Source organism: Hyla sarda, unplaced genomic scaffold, assembly GCF_029499605.1.
Source record: "Hyla sarda isolate aHylSar1 unplaced genomic scaffold, aHylSar1.hap1 scaffold_795, whole genome shotgun sequence".
In the NCBI taxonomy this organism is placed as follows: Eukaryota; Metazoa; Chordata; class Amphibia; order Anura; family Hylidae; genus Hyla; species Hyla sarda.
Window position 1 is genome coordinate 124,005 of NW_026610820.1, and position 19,742 is coordinate 143,746.

A 19,742-nucleotide genomic window follows, 5' to 3' on the forward strand; every position below is an offset into this window, starting at 1 on the left:
TCCATACAAGACTGATACACAAGAGATATACGACTAATACACAATCCATACAAGACTGATACACAAGTGATATACGACTAATATACAATACATACAAGACTGATACACAAGAGATATACGACTAATACACAATCCATACAAGACTGATATGAGATATATACGACTAATACACAATCCATACAAGACTGATACACAAATGATATACGACTAATACACAATCCATACAAGACTGATACACAAGAGATATATGACTAATACACAATCCATACAAGACTGATACACAAATGATTTACGACTTATACACAATCCATACAAGACTGATACACAAGAGATATATGACTAATACACAATCCATACAAGACTGATACACAAGTGATATACGACTAATACACAATCCATACAAGACTGATACACAAGAGATATATGACTAATACACAATCCATACAAGACTGATACACAAGTGATATACGACTAATACACAATCCATACAAGACTGATACACAAGTGATATACGACTAATACACAATCCATACAGGACTGATACACGACTAATACACAATCCATACAAGACTGATACACAAGAGATATACGACTAAAACACAATCCATACAAGACTTATACACAATTGATATACTACTAATACACAATCCATACAAGACTGATACACAAGTGATATACGTCTAATACACAATCCATACAAGATTGATACACAAGAGATATACGACTATTACACAATCCATACAGGACTGATACACAACTAATACACAATCCATACAAGACTGATACACAAGAGATATACGACTAATACACAATCCATACAAGACTGATACACAAGATATATACGACTAATACACAATCCATACAGGACTGATACACGACTAATACACAATCCATACAAGACTGATACATAAGAGATATACGACTAATACACAATCCATACAGGACTGATACACGACTAATACACAATCCATACAAGACTGATACACAAGTGATATACGACTAATACACAATCCATACAAGACTGATACACAAGAGATATACGACTAATACACAATCCATACAAGACTGATACACAAGTGATATACGACTAATATACAATCCATATATCTGATACACAAGTGATATACAACTAATATCCAATACATACAAGACTGATACACAAGAGATATACGACTAATACACAATCCATAAAGGACTGATACACAAGAGATATACGACTAATACACAATCCATACAAGACTGATATGAGATATATACGACTAATACACAATCCATACAAGACTGATATACAAGAAATATGCGACTAATACACAATCCATACAAGACTAATACACAAGAGATATATGACTAATACACAATCTATACAAGACTAATACACAAGTAATATACCACTAATATACAATCCATACAAGACTGATACACAAGTGATATATGACTAATGCACAATCCATACAAGACTGATACACAAGAGATAGACGACTAATACACAATCCATACAAGACTGATACACAAGAGATATATGATTAATACACAATCCATACAAGATCTGATACACAAGAGATATACGACTAATACACAATCCATTCAAGACTGGTACACAAGAGATATACGACTAATATACAATCCATACAAGACTGATACACAAGAGATATATGATTAATACACAATCCATACAAGACTGATACACAAGAGATATACGACTAATACACAATCCATACAAGACTGATACACAAGAGATATACGACTAATACACCAACCATACAGGACTGATACACGACTAATACACAATCCATACAAGACTGATACACAAGAGATATATGACTAATACACAATCCATACAGGACTGATACATGACTAATACACAATCCATACAAGACTGATGTGAGATATACGACTAATACACAATGCAGACTGATACAGGAAACTATTGAATTTCCGTGACACATTCTTTTTGGTTATTAAATAATGAAGTCAGTAGGAATTATCCTGATCTGCAGCCAAATGTAACAAGGTGAGTGGACGTCAAGTGGACTCCATGAGGTCCAATCGAGTTCTAGCATATTGGGGGGGGGGGGGTCACATTCTTCTTTGGTGATGTAAACCCTGAATTAATAATTTATCATGAAGAGAAATGGCACCAACTACAGGCACTGGTCCAAGGGTTAGGAGTTAGAAGGTGGACACAAGATTAAGTATCCTGTAATATATCATGTAGAGGTGAGCTATGGAAAATTTATAGGTCTTAATGCTCCTGGGGTAAATGTTACTGAGATGGGTCCTCACTATGTATTCAGGAGAAATAGTTACATATTATGCACCATGGCCAACCGCCTTTCAGGAACATTTGGCCTATAAGTCATACACAGGGGTGGCTGGAAAACGTTGGTCGATTTCTTCTAACCAAGAAAATTTGGCCAATCTATCTAATCTATCTAATAATGGATCAGTTCTAACCAGGAAAAGTTGGATAATCAGTGCCACCCATTATAACCTGCCTGATCAGTTCTAGTTTGGAAAAGTTGGCCAATTAGTCATAACCAGGGGTAGCTGACTGGACAACTTCAGAAGAGATGGCTGATCACTTCAATCCAAAGTTGGCCAATCAGTCGTAAATAGGGGGGGGGGGGCGCTGACTGGTCAACTTGGCCTAGAAACAGTTTACTGAACAGATCTATTCAAGAATATTTATCAATCCGTCGTAAACGGGGAGACCTGGCCAATCAGTCGTAAACGGGGAGAACTGGCCAATCAGTCATAAACGGGTAGACCTGGTCAATCAGTCGCAAACTGGGAGACCTGGCCAATCAGTCACAAACAGGGAGACCTGGCCAATCAGTCACAAACAGGGAGACCTGGCCAATCAGTCGTGAGCGTCGAGACCTGGCCAATCAGTCGTAAATGGGGAGACCTGGCCAGTCGTAAACGGGGAGACCTGGCCAATCAGTCGTAAACGGGGAGACCTGGCCAGTCGTAAACGGGGAGACCTGGCCAATCAGTCGTAAACGGGGAGACCTGGCCAATCAGTCGTAAACGGGGAGACCTGGCCAATCAGTCGTGAACGGGGAGACCTGGCCAGTCGTAAACGGGGAGACCTGGCCAATCAGTCGTAAACGGGGAGACCTGGCCAATCAGTCGTAAACAGGGAGACCTGGCCAATCAGTCATAAACGGTTAGACCTGGCCAATCAATCGTAAACGGGAAGATCTGGCCAATCAGTTCTACCTATAAAAAGATGAACGATCGGTTCTAGACAGGAACATTTGGCTTATAGGTCCTACACAGGGGTGGCTGGTGGCTTTATCTACCCACGAAAAGTTGAAGGATCAATTCCGCTCAGGAAAACTTGGCTCATCAGTCCTAAAAAGGGATGACTGATAGATCAGTTCTACTTATTACAAGCTGCCTGATCGGTCCTAACCTAGAAAAGATGTCCCAACCTTTCTTAAAACCTGATCAGTCATCTTTTCCTGATCAGTCATCTTTTTCATCAAAAAACCTTTGCTGGGTCAAACTGATCCTCTGTGTATGGCTGATCATTCAACTTTTCTGGGTAAAACTGAATGGCCATCCACCCTTGAGTATAAGTGATCCCCTAAATACTCTTATGTCTTCCTCATTCCTGTTACATTCCTGCCTAGCTTAGCACCTAAGGGTCTATTCACACGGACGAATTTCCACTTGCGGAATTCTGCCTCAAATTAAAGCCCATAGACTTCTATGGGATTCCGCACTCCCATTCACACTTTTGAATTTCCGCAAGTGGAAATTCAGGAGTGTGAATGGGAGTGCGGAATCCCATAGAAGCCTATGGGCTTTAATTCGAGGTGGAATTCCGCAAGCGGAAATTCGGCCGTGTGAATAGACCCTAAGGAGGCCGGAGAGCTGACCATTGTGAAGTCACGTGTGACAGAGATAAACGGACTAGAAGACAATGATCTGAAATGAGGCTCTAAATGGAGGTCAAGGGGGTAATAAGGAAATTAACAGAGAAAACCCTTATTACCCTCATAGGGAGCGACTTGTTCAAGGAGCAAGGAATGAATGAAGGTCCGAAAACTAGGATGATACAAGAATAAGACAATGAGGTGTAAACATTAGAAGATGTTAGAATTATAAATGGCTCATGGTAGGTGGGGGATATTACACACCTTGTATTGTGTGGTGAAGGTCACACACTACACATATGACCCGGCAGACTGTCCATGGTCACTGGTTATCCTTCCTTGGAGCACTATTTGTAGGTACTATCCACTACATACCAGGAACACCCTATAAGACCGGCCATTATGGAGATGGTTTGACCCAGTCGTCTACTCGTCACTATTCGGCCCTTGTTCACATTTTTACAATTTGACCATTTTTCTGATATACTGCAGTCCGCCCATGACCAATGCGTCTTTCCTATTGTATCCTCATCCTATACCTTGTTCTTTTCTACCTTTCTTCTTCCCTAGTTTATTCTCTTGTTTTGCCTCTCATCTCCGCCATGTTTTCCTCCTGTATACTGAGCTGCTCCAGTGCAGGTTGCTTATCCTCTCGGCTTTCGCTGTGTTCCTCCACCCAGGTGTCCGTGAATTTTCACACACAGACCTTTGCCCCGAACAAAGATCTGCAGATTTCTATAAATCTATTCCTGCCAGGAATGTGCGGCTATTATACAGTCTCCGGTCCTCATATAAGTCACACGCCTCACCTGTCAGCCTACGGGCGCAGCTCCAGATAAGAGTGATGGAAGGTAAATGCACTACAATAGTGACAGGAGCGGGCAGGACTGCCACCTTGTCACCCTCCAATATACTGGAGGCACATCAGATCATGTGACTATGATAGGGACAGGAGCGGGCAAGACCACCGCCATGACACTCTTCAACATACTGGAGACACCTGAGATCATGCAACTATGATAGGGTCAGGAGCAGGCAGGACCACCTCCATGACACCCTCCAATCCGGAGATCATGTCACTATAGTAGTGTCAGGAACGAACAGGAACGCCACTATGTCACCCTTCAATATAATGGAGGCTTCTGAGATCATGTAACTATGATAGGGACAGGAGCGCCACCAAGACACCCCCCCCCCCAATATAGTGGAGACGTTTCTGATACTGAGACTTTGATAGGGTTGGGAGAGGGCAGGACTGCTGCCATGACACCCCCCAATATAGTGGAGACTTCTGGGATTATCAGACTTCGATAGGGTCAGGACCCGCAATACCACCGCTATTACACCCCCCAACGTAGTGGAGAATTCTGGGGTTATCAGACTTTGATAGAGCAGGAGCGGGCAGGACCGCCGCCATTACACCCCCAATATAGTGAAGACTTCTGGGATTATCCGACTTCAATAAGGTCAGGAGCAGGCAGGACCATTGCCATTAAACCCACCAATATAGTGAAACTTCTAGAATTACCAGACTTCCATATGGTCAGGAATCGGGCAGGACTGCCGCCATAACAGCCCCAATATAGTGGGGATTTCTGGAATTATGAGACTATGATAGGGTCAGAAGAGGGCAGTACCGGCGCCTCCAATATAGTAAAAATACATGGGATTATATAACTATTATAGAGTCAGGAGTGAGCAGGACCACCACCATGACACCCCCAATACAATGGAGACTCCTGGGATTTTGAGACTATGATAGTGTGAGGAGAGGGCAATGTATTTATATTTTGTGACCGTAATTTTTTTCAATTTCATTTTTTGTACATTATTATGGGGGCAGCCACCTTGCCTGAGCTGCTTTTACAGCATTTAGAGATTTTCTTTACAGCAAGCCTGACAGACAACAGTAGACAGGAGCTTTCCCATTAACATGAACAGGACACGTTACTGGGCATTCCATGTGACCCTTGCAAAGTTCATTCCACAAAGAGAGGGAGGCTGATCTGTGTGCATCATCTACTGTCTTCAAATATGTTCCAGCCACCTCCTCCTTATCATCACAGACAGATGATACCTCAGTTTAAGGCCTAGTGGTGAGAATGAAAATTACAGGCTTTCAGGGTCAATTTAAAATATAGAGAGTAAAATGGAAAATTTGAAAAAACATCAGCACATGCATTGTAAGCCTCCTACCCAGTCATCCAGGAAGGAGTTAAGTGGCAATGCACAGCATAAACTATTTTGGGCCAAACACTAAGCAGAGATCTACATAGATTGCTGCTTTCTGTCCCCACTTCTTGCTGGAATTAGGGATGGGTAAAGTTGTGAAGGGAAGCATTGCTACTTGACTCCTTTGGGCCCAGACAGAATAGAGGTATAGATTTCTAGATTGCTGTTTATTGTAGAGGCGGAAGAGTTTTTTCAAATAAATGGTCAATGAGTGGTGTGGGGGTGTTTCTATTTCAGTATAAAATATTTCACTGCTGTCTTGTGTTTTGTTCTTTAAAATCACTTTACATGCATACAAGTTGGGCTGAGGGTTTAGTGTTAGCTCGAAAAACAACTAGCACTTCTTACCCAGTACCCACCACCACAGGGATACTGGGAAAAGACAGGTACTGTCAGGCAGGAGTATATAAATATGGTGCTCGAAGACTAGAAAGGTAGCAGGCTGTTTTTCTTTAGACTAAGAGGGGCCAAAATAAATGGTCCTTCCCACCATGGTAGTACTAGGCTGCCGCTGCTTGTTTTTTTTTTTTTTACCTGGCTGGTTATGAAAAAGAGAGGAGAATCCACTCTTATTTTTTTATTATTATTATTTAACTCCAACTTAACCCCTTCCTGACTAACTGACATAGCTAGTTGTATAGTTATGGGCCCAGCTCAGAAGCAGGGGGTGCGCCAAATCTGGCTCACCTTCTGCTCTCTAGCTGGAAACCCTGTTTAGAGCAGGGACTCTTGTCATAGAAAATGAAAGGAGTCTAGCTCCTATACAGTAAACAATGGCGTGCGATTCTGGCACTATTACATCTATGGACGCTGTCACCTACACTGTATTAATTCTCCCGCACAGTACGGAGAGTGCTCCGTGGACTTTTACATCTGTGAATGGTTAAACCTTGGAATGTCTTAGGAGATAGATTTTCTTAGCAGGAAGTCACCAGGTAAAAGTGGTGACAGGTGAGCGATTCATATCTTCTGCACCCCCCACCCCCACATTATTAAGATGTTATCTCACCCGCTCCTGTCACTTGATCATAGTCACATGATCTGAGGTGTCACCAGAATGTTGAGTGACCCCCTCATACATTATTGGGGTGTCTAATCAGAGATCTCAGGAGTCTTGAGTATATCGGTGGGTGTCACAGTGGCGGTTTTGCCAAATACTGCCCCTACGATATGACATGGTTTAGGTATCTCCACTATATCGGAAGGGTGTCATGGTGGCGATCCTGCCCGCTCCTGCCACTATCATAGTCACATGATCTCTGGTGTCTCCAGTATATTGGAAGGTGATCCTGCCCGATCCTGCTACTATCATAGTCACATGATCTCTGGTGTCTCCAGTATATTGGAAGGTGATCCTGCCCGCTCCTGCCACTATCATAGTCACATGATCTCTGGTGTCTCCAGTATATTGGAAGGTGATCCTGCCCGCTCCTGCCACTATCATAGTCACATGATCTCTGGAGTCTCCAGTATATTGGAAGGTGATCCTGCCCGCTCCTGCCACTATCATAGTCACATGATCTCTGGTGTCTCCAGTATATTGGAAGGTGATCCTGCCCGATCCTGCTACTATCATAGTCACATGATCTCTGGTGTCTCCAGTATATTGGAAGGTGATCCTGCCCGCTCCTGCCACTATCATAGTCACATGATCTCTGGAGTCTCCAGTATATTGGAAGGTGATCCTGCCCGATTCTGCCACTATCATAGTCACATGATCTCTGGAGTCTCCAGTATATTGGAAGGTGATCCTGCCCGCTCCTGCCACTATCATAGTCACATGATCTCTGGTGTCTCCAGTATATTGGAAGGTGATCCTGCCCAGTCCTGTCACTATCATAGTCACATGATCTCTGGAGTCTCCAGTATATGGGTATATTTCCTGCTGCAGATCTGCCTCTGCATATTTTTCTGCCCATTGACTTCAATGGGCAGCAAAATCTGCAGCAGCACATCTGCAGCAGAAAATATGCACGTGTGAACATACCCTATCGGGGGTGTCACGGTGGTTGTCCTACCCACTTCTGTCTCTATCATATTTACATGATCTCAGCTGTCTTCACTATATTGAAGGGTGTCATGGTCGCGGTCCTTCCCGCTCCTGGTCTTATCATAACAGTGGGCAGGACAGCAGGACTGGGAAAGTACTCAGCACAATCCTCTATGGGCAGTTATTATAGGTACAATACAGATATCTATAGGTACTCAGCACAGTCCAGACATCTATAGGTACTCAGCACAGTCCAGACATCTATAGGTACTCAGCACAGTCCAGACATATATAGGTACTCAGCATAGTACTGACATCCATAGGTACTCAGCACAGTACAGACATCTATAGGTACTCAGCACAGTCCAGACATCTATAGGTACTCAGCACAGTACAGACATCTATAGGTACTCAGCACAGTACAGACATCTATAGGTACTCAGCACAGTCCAGACATCTATAGGTACTCAGCACAGTCCAGACATCTATAGGTACTCAGCATAGTACTGACATCCATAGGTACTCAGCACAGTACAGACATCTATAGGTACTCAGCACAGTACAGACATCTATAGGTACTCAGCACAGTCCAGACATCTATAGGTACTCAGCACAGTCCAGACATCTATAGGTACTCAGCATAGTACTGACATCCATAGGTACTCAGCACAGTACAGACATCTATAGGTACTCAGCACAGTCCAGACATCTATAGGTACTCAGCACAGCACAGACATCTATAGGTACTCAGCACAGTACAGACATCTATAGGTACTCAGCACAGCACAGACATCTATAGGTACTCAGCACATCACAGACATCTATAGGTACTCAGCACAGTCCAGACATCTATAGGTACTCAGCACAGTCCAGACATCTATAGGTACTCAGCACAGTCCATACATCTATAGGTACTCAGCACAGTACTGACATCCATAGGTACTCAGCACAGTACAGACATCTATAGGTACTCAGCACAGTCCAGACATCTATAGGTACTCAGCACAGTACTGACATCCATAGGTACTCAGCACAGTCCAGACATCTATAGGTACTCAGCACAGTCCAGACATCTATAGGTACTCAGCACAGTCCAGACATCTATAGGTACTCAGCACAGTCCAGACATCTATAGGTACTCAGCACAGTCCAGACATCTATAGGTACTCAGCACAGTACTGACATCCATAGGTACTCAGCACAGTACATACATCTATAGGTACTCAGCACAGTACAGACATCTATAGGTACTCAGCACAGTACATACATCTATAGGTACTCAGCACAGTACATACATCTATAGGTACTCAGCACAGTACAGACATCTATATGTACTCAGCACAGTACTGACATCCATAGGTACTCAGCACAGTCCAGACATCCATGGGTAATCAGCACAGTCCAGACATCTATAGGTACTCAGCACAGTACAGACATCTATAGGTACTCAGCACAGTACTGACATCTATAGGTACTCAGCACAGTACAGACATCTATAGGTACTCAGCACAGTACAGACATCTATAGGTACTCAGCACAGTACTGACATCCATAGGTACTCAGCACAGTACTGACATCTATAGGTACTCAGCACAGTACAGACATCTATAGATACTCAGGACAGTACAGACATCTATAGGTACTCTGCACAGTACAGACATCTATAGGTACTCCGCACAATACAGACATCTATAGGTACTCTGCACAGTACAGACATCTATTGATACTCAGCACAGTACAGACATCTATAGGTACTCAGCACAGTACAGACATCTATAGGTACTCAGCACAGTACAGACATCTATAGGTACTCCGCACAGTACAGACATCTATAGGTACTCAGCACAGTACAGACATCTATAGGTACTCCGCACAGTACAGACATCTATAGGTACTCAGCACAGTACAGACATCTATAGGTACTCAGCACAGTACAGACATCTATAGGTACTCCGCACAGTACATACATCTATAGGTACTCCGCACAGTACATACATCTATGGGTACTCAGCACAGTCCAGACATCTATAGGTACTCAGCACAGTACATACATCTATAGGTACTCAGCACAGCACAGACATCTATAACTACTCAGCACAGTACATACATCTATAGGTACTCAGCACAGTACAGGCATCTATAACTACTCAGCACAGTACAGACATCTATAGGTACTCAGCACAGTACAGACATCTATAGGTACTCAGCACAGTACAGACATCTATAGGTACTCAGCACAGTACAGACATCTATAGGTACTCAGCACAGTACAGACATCTATAGGTACTCAGCACAGTACATACATCTATAGGTACTCAGCACAGTACAGACATCTATAGGTACTCAGCACAGTCCAGACATCTATAGGTACTCAGCGCAGCACAGACATCTATAGGTACTCAGCACAGTACAGACATCTATAGGTACTCAGCACAGTACAGACATCTATAGGTACTCAGCACAGTACAGACATCTATAGGTACTCAGCACAGTCCAGACATCTATAGGTACTCAGCACAGTACATACATCTATAGGTACTCCGCACAGTACATACATCTATAGGTACTCAGCACAGTCCAGACATCTATAGGTACTCAGCACAGTACATACATTTATAGGTACTCAGCACAGCACAGACATCTATAACTACTCAGCACAGTACATACATCTATAGGTACTCAGCACAGTACAGACATCTATAGGTACTCAGCACAGTACAGACATCTATAGGTACTCAGCACAGTACAGGCATCTATAACTACTCAGCACAGTACAGACATCTATAGGTACTCAGCACAGTACAAACATCCATAGGTACTCAGCACAGTACATACATCTATAGGTACTCAGCACAGTACATACATCTATAGGTACTCAGCACAGTACAGACATCTATAGGTACTCTGCACAGTACAGACATCTATAGGTACTCCGCACAGTACAGACATCTATAGGTACTCAGCACAGTACAGACATCTATAGGTACTCAGCACAGTACAGACATCTATAGGTACTCAGCACAGCCCAGACATCTATAGGTACTCAGCACAGTACATACATCTATAGGTACTCAGCACAGTACATACATCTATAGGTACTCAGCACAGTACAGACATCTATAGGTACTCAGCACAGTACAGACATCTATAGGTACTCAGCACAGCACAGACATCTATAACTACTCAGCACAGTACATACATCTATAGGTACTCAGCACAGTACAGACATCTATAGGTACTCAGCACAGTACAGACATCTATAGGTACTCCGCACAGTACAGACATCTATAGGTACTCCGCACAGTACATACATCTATAGGTACTCAGCACAGTCCAGACATCTATAGGTACTCAGCACAGTACATACATCTATAGGTACTCAGCACAGTCCAGACATCTATAACTACTCAGCACAGTACATACATCTATAGGTACTCAGCACAGTACAGACATCTATAGGTACTCAGCACAGCACAGACATCTATAACTACTCAGCACAGTACATACATCTATAACTACTCAGCACAGTACATACATCTATAGGTACTCAGCACAGTACAGACATCTATAGGTACTCAGCACAGTACAGACATCTATAGGTACTCAGCACAGTACAGACATCTATAGGTACTCAGCACAGCACAGACATCTATAGGTACTCAGCACATCACAGACATCTATAGGTACTCAGCACAGTCCAGACATCTATAGGTACTCAGCACAGTCCAGACATCTATAGGTACTCAGCACAGTCCATACATCTATAGGTACTCAGCACAGTACTGACATCCATAGGTACTCAGCACAGTACAGACATCTATAGGTACTCAGCACAGTCCAGACATCTATAGGTACTCAGCACAGTACTGACATCCATAGGTACTCAGCACAGTCCAGACATCTATAGGTACTCAGCACAGTCCAGACATCTATAGGTACTCAGCACAGTCCAGACATCTATAGGTACTCAGCACAGTCCAGACATCTATAGGTACTCAGCACAGTACTGACATCCATAGGTACTCAGCACAGTACATACATCTATAGGTACTCAGCACAGTACAGACATCTATAGGTACTCAGCACAGTACATACATCTATAGGTACTCAGCACAGTACATACATCTATAGGTACTCAGCACAGTACAGACATCTATATGTACTCAGCACAGTACTGACATCCATAGGTACTCAGCACAGTCCAGACATCCATGGGTACTCAGCACAGTCCAGACATCTATAGGTACTCAGCACAGTACAGACATCTATAGGTACTCAGCACAGTACTGACATCTATAGGTACTCAGCACAGTACAGACATCTATAGGTACTCAGCACAGTACAGACATCTATAGGTACTCAGCACAGTACTGACATCCATAGGTACTCAGCACAGTACTGACATCTATAGGTACTCAGCACAGTACAGACATCTATAGATACTCAGGACAGTACAGACATCTATAGGTACTCCGCACAGTACAGACATCTATAGGTACTCCGCACAATACAGACATCTATAGGTACTCTGCACAGTACAGACATCTATTGATACTCAGCACAGTACAGACATCTATAGGTACTCAGCACAGTACAGACATCTATAGGTACTCCGCACAGTACAGACATCTATAGGTACTCCGCACAGTACAGACATCTATAGGTACTCAGCACAGTACAGACATCTATAGGTACTCAGCACAGTACAGACATCTATAGGTACTCCGCACAGTACAGACATCTATAGGTACTCAGCACAGTACAGACATCTATAGGTACTCAGCACAGTACAGACATCTATAGGTACTCCGCACAGTACATACATCTATAGGTACTCCGCACAGTACATACATCTATGGGTACTCAGCACAGTCCAGACATCTATAGGTACTCAGCACAGTACATACATCTATAGGTACTCAGCACAGCACAGACATCTATAACTACTCAGCACAGTACATACATCTATAGGTACTCAGCACAGTACAGGCATCTATAACTACTCAGCACAGTACAGACATCTATAGGTACTCAGCACAGTACAGACATCTATAGGTACTCAGCACAGTACAGACATCTATAGGTACTCAGCACAGTACAGACATCTATAGGTACTCAGCACAGTACAGACATCTATAGGTACTCAGCACAGTACATACATCTATAGGTACTCAGCACAGTACAGACATCTATAGGTACTCAGCACAGTCCAGACATCTATAGGTACTCAGCGCAGTACAGACATCTATAGGTACTCAGCACAGTACAGACATCTATAGGTACTCAGCACAGTACATACATCTATAGGTACTCAGCACAGTACAGACATCTATAGGTACTCAGCACAGTACAGACATCTATAGGTACTCAGCACAGTACAGACATCTATAGGTACTCAGCACAGTACATACATCTATAGGTACTCAGCACAGCACAGACATCTATAACTACTCAGCACAGTACATACATCTATAGGTACTCAGCACAGTACAGACATCTATAGGTACTCAGCACAGTACAGACATCTATAGGTACTCAGCACAGTACAGGCATCTATAACTACTCAGCACAGTACAGACATCTATAGGTACTCAGCACAGTACAAACATCCATAGGTACTCAGCACAGTACAGACATCTATAGGTACTCCGCACAGTACATACATCTATAGGTACTCAGCACAGTACAGACATCTATAGGTACTCTGCACAGTACAGACATCTATAGGTACTCAGCACAGTACAGACATCTATAGGTACTCTGCACAGTACAGACATCTATAGGTACTCAGCACAGTACAGACATCTATAGGTACTCAGCACAGTCCAGACATCTATAGGTACTCAGCACAGTACTGACATCCATAGGTACTCAGCACAGTCCAGACATCTATAGGTACTCAGCACAGTCCAGACATCTATAGGTACTCAGCACAGTCCAGACATCTATAGGTACTCAGCACAGTCCAGACATCTATAGGTACTCAGCACAGTACTGACATCCATAGGTACTCAGCACAGTACATACATCTATAGGTACTCAGCACAGCACAGGCATCTATAACTACTCAGCACAGTACATACATCTATAGGTACTCAGCACAGTACAGACATCTATAGGTACTCAGCACAGTACAGACATCTATAGGTACTCAGCACAGTACAGGCATCTATAACTACTCAGCACAGTACAGACATCTATAGGTACTCAGCACAGTACAAACATCCATAGGTACTCAGCACAGTACAGACATCTATAGGTACTCCGCACAGTACATACATCTATAGGTACTCAGCACAGTACAGACATCTATAGGTACTCTGCACAGTACAGACATCTATAGGTACTCCGCACAGTACAGACATCTATAGGTACTCGGCACAGTACAGACATCTATAGGTACCCCGCACAGTACAGACATCTATAGGTACTCCGCACGGTACATACATCTATTGGTACTCCGCACAGTACAGACATCTATAGGTACTCTGCACAGTACAGACATCTATAGGTACTCTGCACAGTACAGACATCTATAGGTACTCAGCACAGTACAGACACTTATAGGTACACAGTACAGACATCTATGGGTACTCAGCACAGTACTGACATCTATAGGTACTCTGCACAGTACAGACATCTATAGGTACTCCGCACAGTACATACATCTATAGGTACTCAGCACAGTACAGACATCTATAGGTACTCAGCACAGCACAGACATCTATAACTACTCAGCACAGTACATACATCTATAGGTACTCAGCACAGTACAGACATCTATAGGTACTCAGCACAGTACAGACATCTATAGGTACTCCGCACAGTACAGACATCTATAGGTACTCCGCACAGTACATACATCTATAGGTACTCAGCACAGTCCAGACATCTATAGGTACTCAGCACAGTACATACATCTATAGGTACTCAGCACAGTCCAGACATCTATAACTACTCAGCACAGTACATACATCTATAGGTACTCAGCACAGTACAGACATCTATAGGTACTCAGCACAGCACAGACATCTATAACTACTCAGCACAGTACATACATCTATAGGTACTCCGCACAGTACATACATCTATAGGTACTCAGCACAGTACAGACATCTATAGGTACTCTGCACAGTACAGACATCTATAGGTACTCCGCACAGTACAGACATCTATAGGTACTCGGCACAGTACAGACATCTATAGGTACCCCGCACAGTACAGACATCTATAGGTACTCCGCACAGTACATACATCTATTGGTACTCCGCACAGTACAGACATCTATAGGTACTCTGCACAGTACAGACATCTATAGGTACTCTGCACAGTACAGACATCTATAGGTACTCAGCACAGTACAGACACTTATAGGTACACAGTACAGACATCTATGGGTACTCAGCACAGTACTGACATCTATAGGTACTCTGCACAGTACAGACATCTATAGGTACTCCGCACAGTACATACATCTATAGGTACTCAGCACAGTCCAGACATCTATAGGTACTCAGCACAGTACAGACATCTATAGGTACTCAGCACAGTCCAGACATCTATAGGTACTCAGCACAGTACATACATCTATAGGTACTCAGCACAGTACAGACATCTATAGGTACTCAGCACAGTACAGACATCTATAGGTACTCAGCACAGCACAGACATCTATAACTACTCAGCACAGTACATACATCTATAGGTACTCAGCACAGTACAGACATCTATAGGTACTCAGCACAGTACAGACATCTATAGGTACTCCGCACAGTACAGACATCTATAGGTACTCCGCACAGTACATACATCTATAGGTACTCAGCACAGTCCAGACATCTATAGGTACTCAGCACAGTACATACATCTATAGGTACTCAGCACAGTCCAGACATCTATAACTACTCAGCACAGTACATACATCTATAGGTACTCAGCACAGTACAGACATCTATAGGTACTCAGCACAGCACAGACATCTATAACTACTCAGCACAGTACATACATCTATAGGTACTCAGCACAGTACAGACATCTATAGGTACTCAGCACAGTACAGACATCTATAGGTACTCCGCACAGTACAGACATCTATAGGTACTCCGCACAGTACATACATCTATAGGTACTCAGCACAGTCCAGACATCTATAGGTACTCAGCACAGTACATACATCTATAGGTACTCAGCACAGCACAGACATCTATAACTACTCAGCACAGTACATACATCTATAGGTACTCAGCACAGTACAGACATCTATAGGTACTCAGCACAGTACAGACATCTATAGGTACTCAGCACAGTACATACATCTATAGGTACTCAGCACAGTACATACATCTATAGGTACTCAGCACAGTACAGACATCTATAGGTACTCTGCACAGTACAGACATCCATAGGTACTCAGCACAGTACAGACATCTATAGGTACTCAGCACAGTACAGACATCTATAACTACTCAGCACAGTCCAGACATCTATAGGTACTCAGCACAGTACAGACATCTATAGGTACTCAGCACAGTACAGACATCTATAGGTACTCAGCACAGTACAGACATCTATAGGTACTCAGCACAGTACAGGCATCTATAACTACTCAGCACAGTCCAGACATCTATAGGTACTCAGCACAGTACAGACATCTATAGGTACTCAGCACAGTACATACATCTATAGGTACTCAGCACAGTACATACATCTATAGGTACTCAGCACAGTACAGACATCTATAGGTACTCAGCACAGTACAGGCATCTATAACTACTCAGCACAGTCCAGACATCTATAGGTACTCAGCACAGTACAGACATCTATAGGTACTCAGCACAGTACAGACATCTATAGGTACTCAGCACAGTACAAACATCCACAGAAGTTGAAACAGTAAAGTACAGGTAGGAAGAGTTGCTGGACAGGTACAAAAGGTACCACAAGTCTTTACAGAATTGTGTTGTCCATCTGTATAAGCCCCAGCACAGTATGGGGTCCCCCTGTATAAGCCCCAGTACAATATGGGGTCCCCTGTATAACCCCCAGCACAGTATGGGGTCCCCCTGTATAAGCCCCAGCACAATATGGGGTCCCCCTGTATAAGCCCCAGCACAATAAGGGGTCCCCCTATATAAGCCCCAGCACAGTATGGGGTCCCCTGTATAAGCCCCAGCACAGTTTGGGCCCCCCTGTATAACCCCCAGCACAGTTTGGGGTCCCCTGTATAACCCTCAGCACAGTTTGGGGTCCCCTGTATAACCCCCAGCACAGTTTAGGGTCCCCTGTATAAGTCCCAGCACAGTTTGGGGTCCCCTGTATAACCCCCAGCACAGTTTGGGCCCCCCTGTATAAGCCCCAGCACAGTTTGGGGTCCCCTGTATAACCCCCAGCACAGTTTGGGGTCCCCTGTATAACCCCCAGCACAGTTTGGGCCCCCCTGTATAACCCCCAGCACAGTTTGGGGTCCCCTGTATAACCCCCCAGCACAGTTTGGGGTCCCCTGTATAAGCCCCAGCACAGTTTGGGGTCCCCTGTATAACCCCCAGCACAGTTTGGGCCCCCCTGTATAACCCCCAGCACAGTTTGGGGTCCCCTGTATAACCCCCAGCACAGTATGGGGTCCCCCTGTATGAGCCCCAGCACAGTTTGGGGTCCCCTGTATAAGCCCCAGCACAGTTTGGGGTCCCCTGTATAAGCCCCAGCACAGTTTGGGGTCCCCTGTATAACCCCCAGCACAGTTTGGGCCCCCCTGTATAACCACCAGCACAGTTTGGGGTCCCCTGTATAAGCCCCAGCACAGTTTGGGCCCCCCTGTATAACCCCCAGCACAGTTTGGGGTCCCCTGTATAACCCCCCAGCACAGCTTGGGGTCCCCTGTATAAGCCCCAGCACAGTTTGGGGTCCCCTGTATAACCCCCCCCCAGCACAGTTTGGGGTCCCCTGTATAACCCCCCAGCACAGTTTGGGGTCCCCTGTATAAGCCCCAGCACAGTTTGGGGTCCCCTGTATAACCCCCAGCACAGTATGGGGTCCCCTGTATAACCCCCCCCCCAGCACAGTTTGGGGTCCCCTGTATAACCCCCCAGCACAGTTTGGGGTCCCCTGTATAAGCCCCAGCACAGTTTGGGGTCCCCTGTATAAGCCCCAGCACAGTTTGGGGTCCCCTGTATAACCCCCCAGCACAGTTTGGGGTCCCCTGTATAAGCCCCAGCACAGTTTGGGGTCCCCTGTATAAGCCCCAGCACAGTTTGGGGTCCCCTGTATAACCCCCAGCACAGTTTGGGGTCCCCTGTATAACCCCCCAGCACAGTTTGGGGTCCCCTGTATAAGCCCCAGCACAGTTTGGGGTCCCCTGTATAAGCCCCAGCACAGTTTGGGGTCGGTCCCCTGTATAAGCCCCAGCACAGTATGGGGTCCCCTGTATAACCCCCAGCACAGTATGGGGTCCCCTGTATAACCCTCAGCACAGTTTGGGGGTCTCACCAGTCGGTGGAGCTCCGGGCACTCAGGATGTCCTCCCTGGCAGTGATGAGGGACAGGCTGTAGGTGTCCAGGTTCAGGGCGCTCATGTCATCGGGTCAGGGTGACTGTGAGACTTCTTCCCTTCTACAATGTCTGGAGACGATGCTGCTTCTCCTCCCCTCCTCCTCCTCCTCCTCCTCCTCCTCCTCCTCTTCCCCTCCTCCTCCTCCTCCTCCTCCTCTCAGGCCTCCACAACTTTCTTACCCAACTCCAGGTTCTCTATGACTTTCTGTTTTCAAGGTGCCCGGAGAATTCTCTGCGACATCTCTATTCACTGACCGTCCTTTCCCTTTTCTCTGACTGTCTCTTCCCTCTTTACTGTCTCTCCTCTCTTCATTGACTGTCTCTTCTCTCTTCTCTCACTGCCTCTTTCCTCCTCTCTGACTGTCTCTTCCCTCCTCTCTGTCTCTTCCCTCCTCTCTGACTGTCTCTTTTCTCCTCTCTCACTATCTCTTACCTCCTTTCCTGCTGTCTCTTTCTTCCTCTCTCAGGGTCCCTTCTCTCTGTCTCTTCTCTCCTCTCTCACTGTCTCTTTTCTCCTCTCTGACTTTTTTTTCCCTCTCTGACTGCCTCTTCCCTCCTCTCTCTGTCTTTTACCTCCTCCCTGGCTGTCTCTTTCCTCTTCTCTCTCTCTCTGTCTCTTCCCTCATCTCTCACTGTGTCTTTCCTCCTCTCTGACTGTCTCTTCCCTTCTCTCTGTCTCTTCCCTCCTCTGTCTCTTCTCTCCTCTCTGACTCTCTTCCCTCCTCTCTGACTGTCTCTTCCCTCCTCTCTGTCTCTTCCCTCCTCTCTGACTGTCTCTTTTCTCCTCTCTCACTATCTCTTACCTCCTTTCCTGCTGTCTCTTTCTTCCTCTCTCAGGGTCCCTTCTCTCTGTCTCTTCTCTCCTCTCTCACTGTCTCTTTTCTCCTCTCTGACTTTTTTTTTCCTCTCTGACTGCCTCTTCCCTCCTCTCTCTGTCTTTTACCTCCTCCCTGGCTGTCTCTTTCCTCTTCTCTCTCTCTCTGTCTCTTCCCTCATCTCTCACTGTCTCTTTCCTCCTCTCTGACTGTCTCTTCCCTTCTCTCTGTCTCTTCCCTCCTCTGTCTCTTCTCTCCTCTCTGACTCTCTTCCCT

At 44.8% G+C, this 19,742-nt stretch overlaps 1 protein-coding gene across 1 annotated transcript in view; it reads right to left on the reverse strand.

Annotated features, from left to right (window-relative positions):
- Positions 1 to 18,739, reverse strand: part of LOC130346562 (drebrin-like protein) — a 62,707-nt gene extending 43,968 nt beyond the window's left edge. Inside the window, exon 1 of the mRNA XM_056554567.1 lies at positions 18,589 to 18,739. Coding sequence (XP_056410542.1) covers positions 18,589 to 18,674 — 86 coding nt within the window. The 5' untranslated portion in view covers positions 18,675 to 18,739. The remainder of the gene's footprint in view (positions 1 to 18,588) is intronic.
- Positions 18,740 to 19,742: the final 1,003 nt, after the last annotated feature.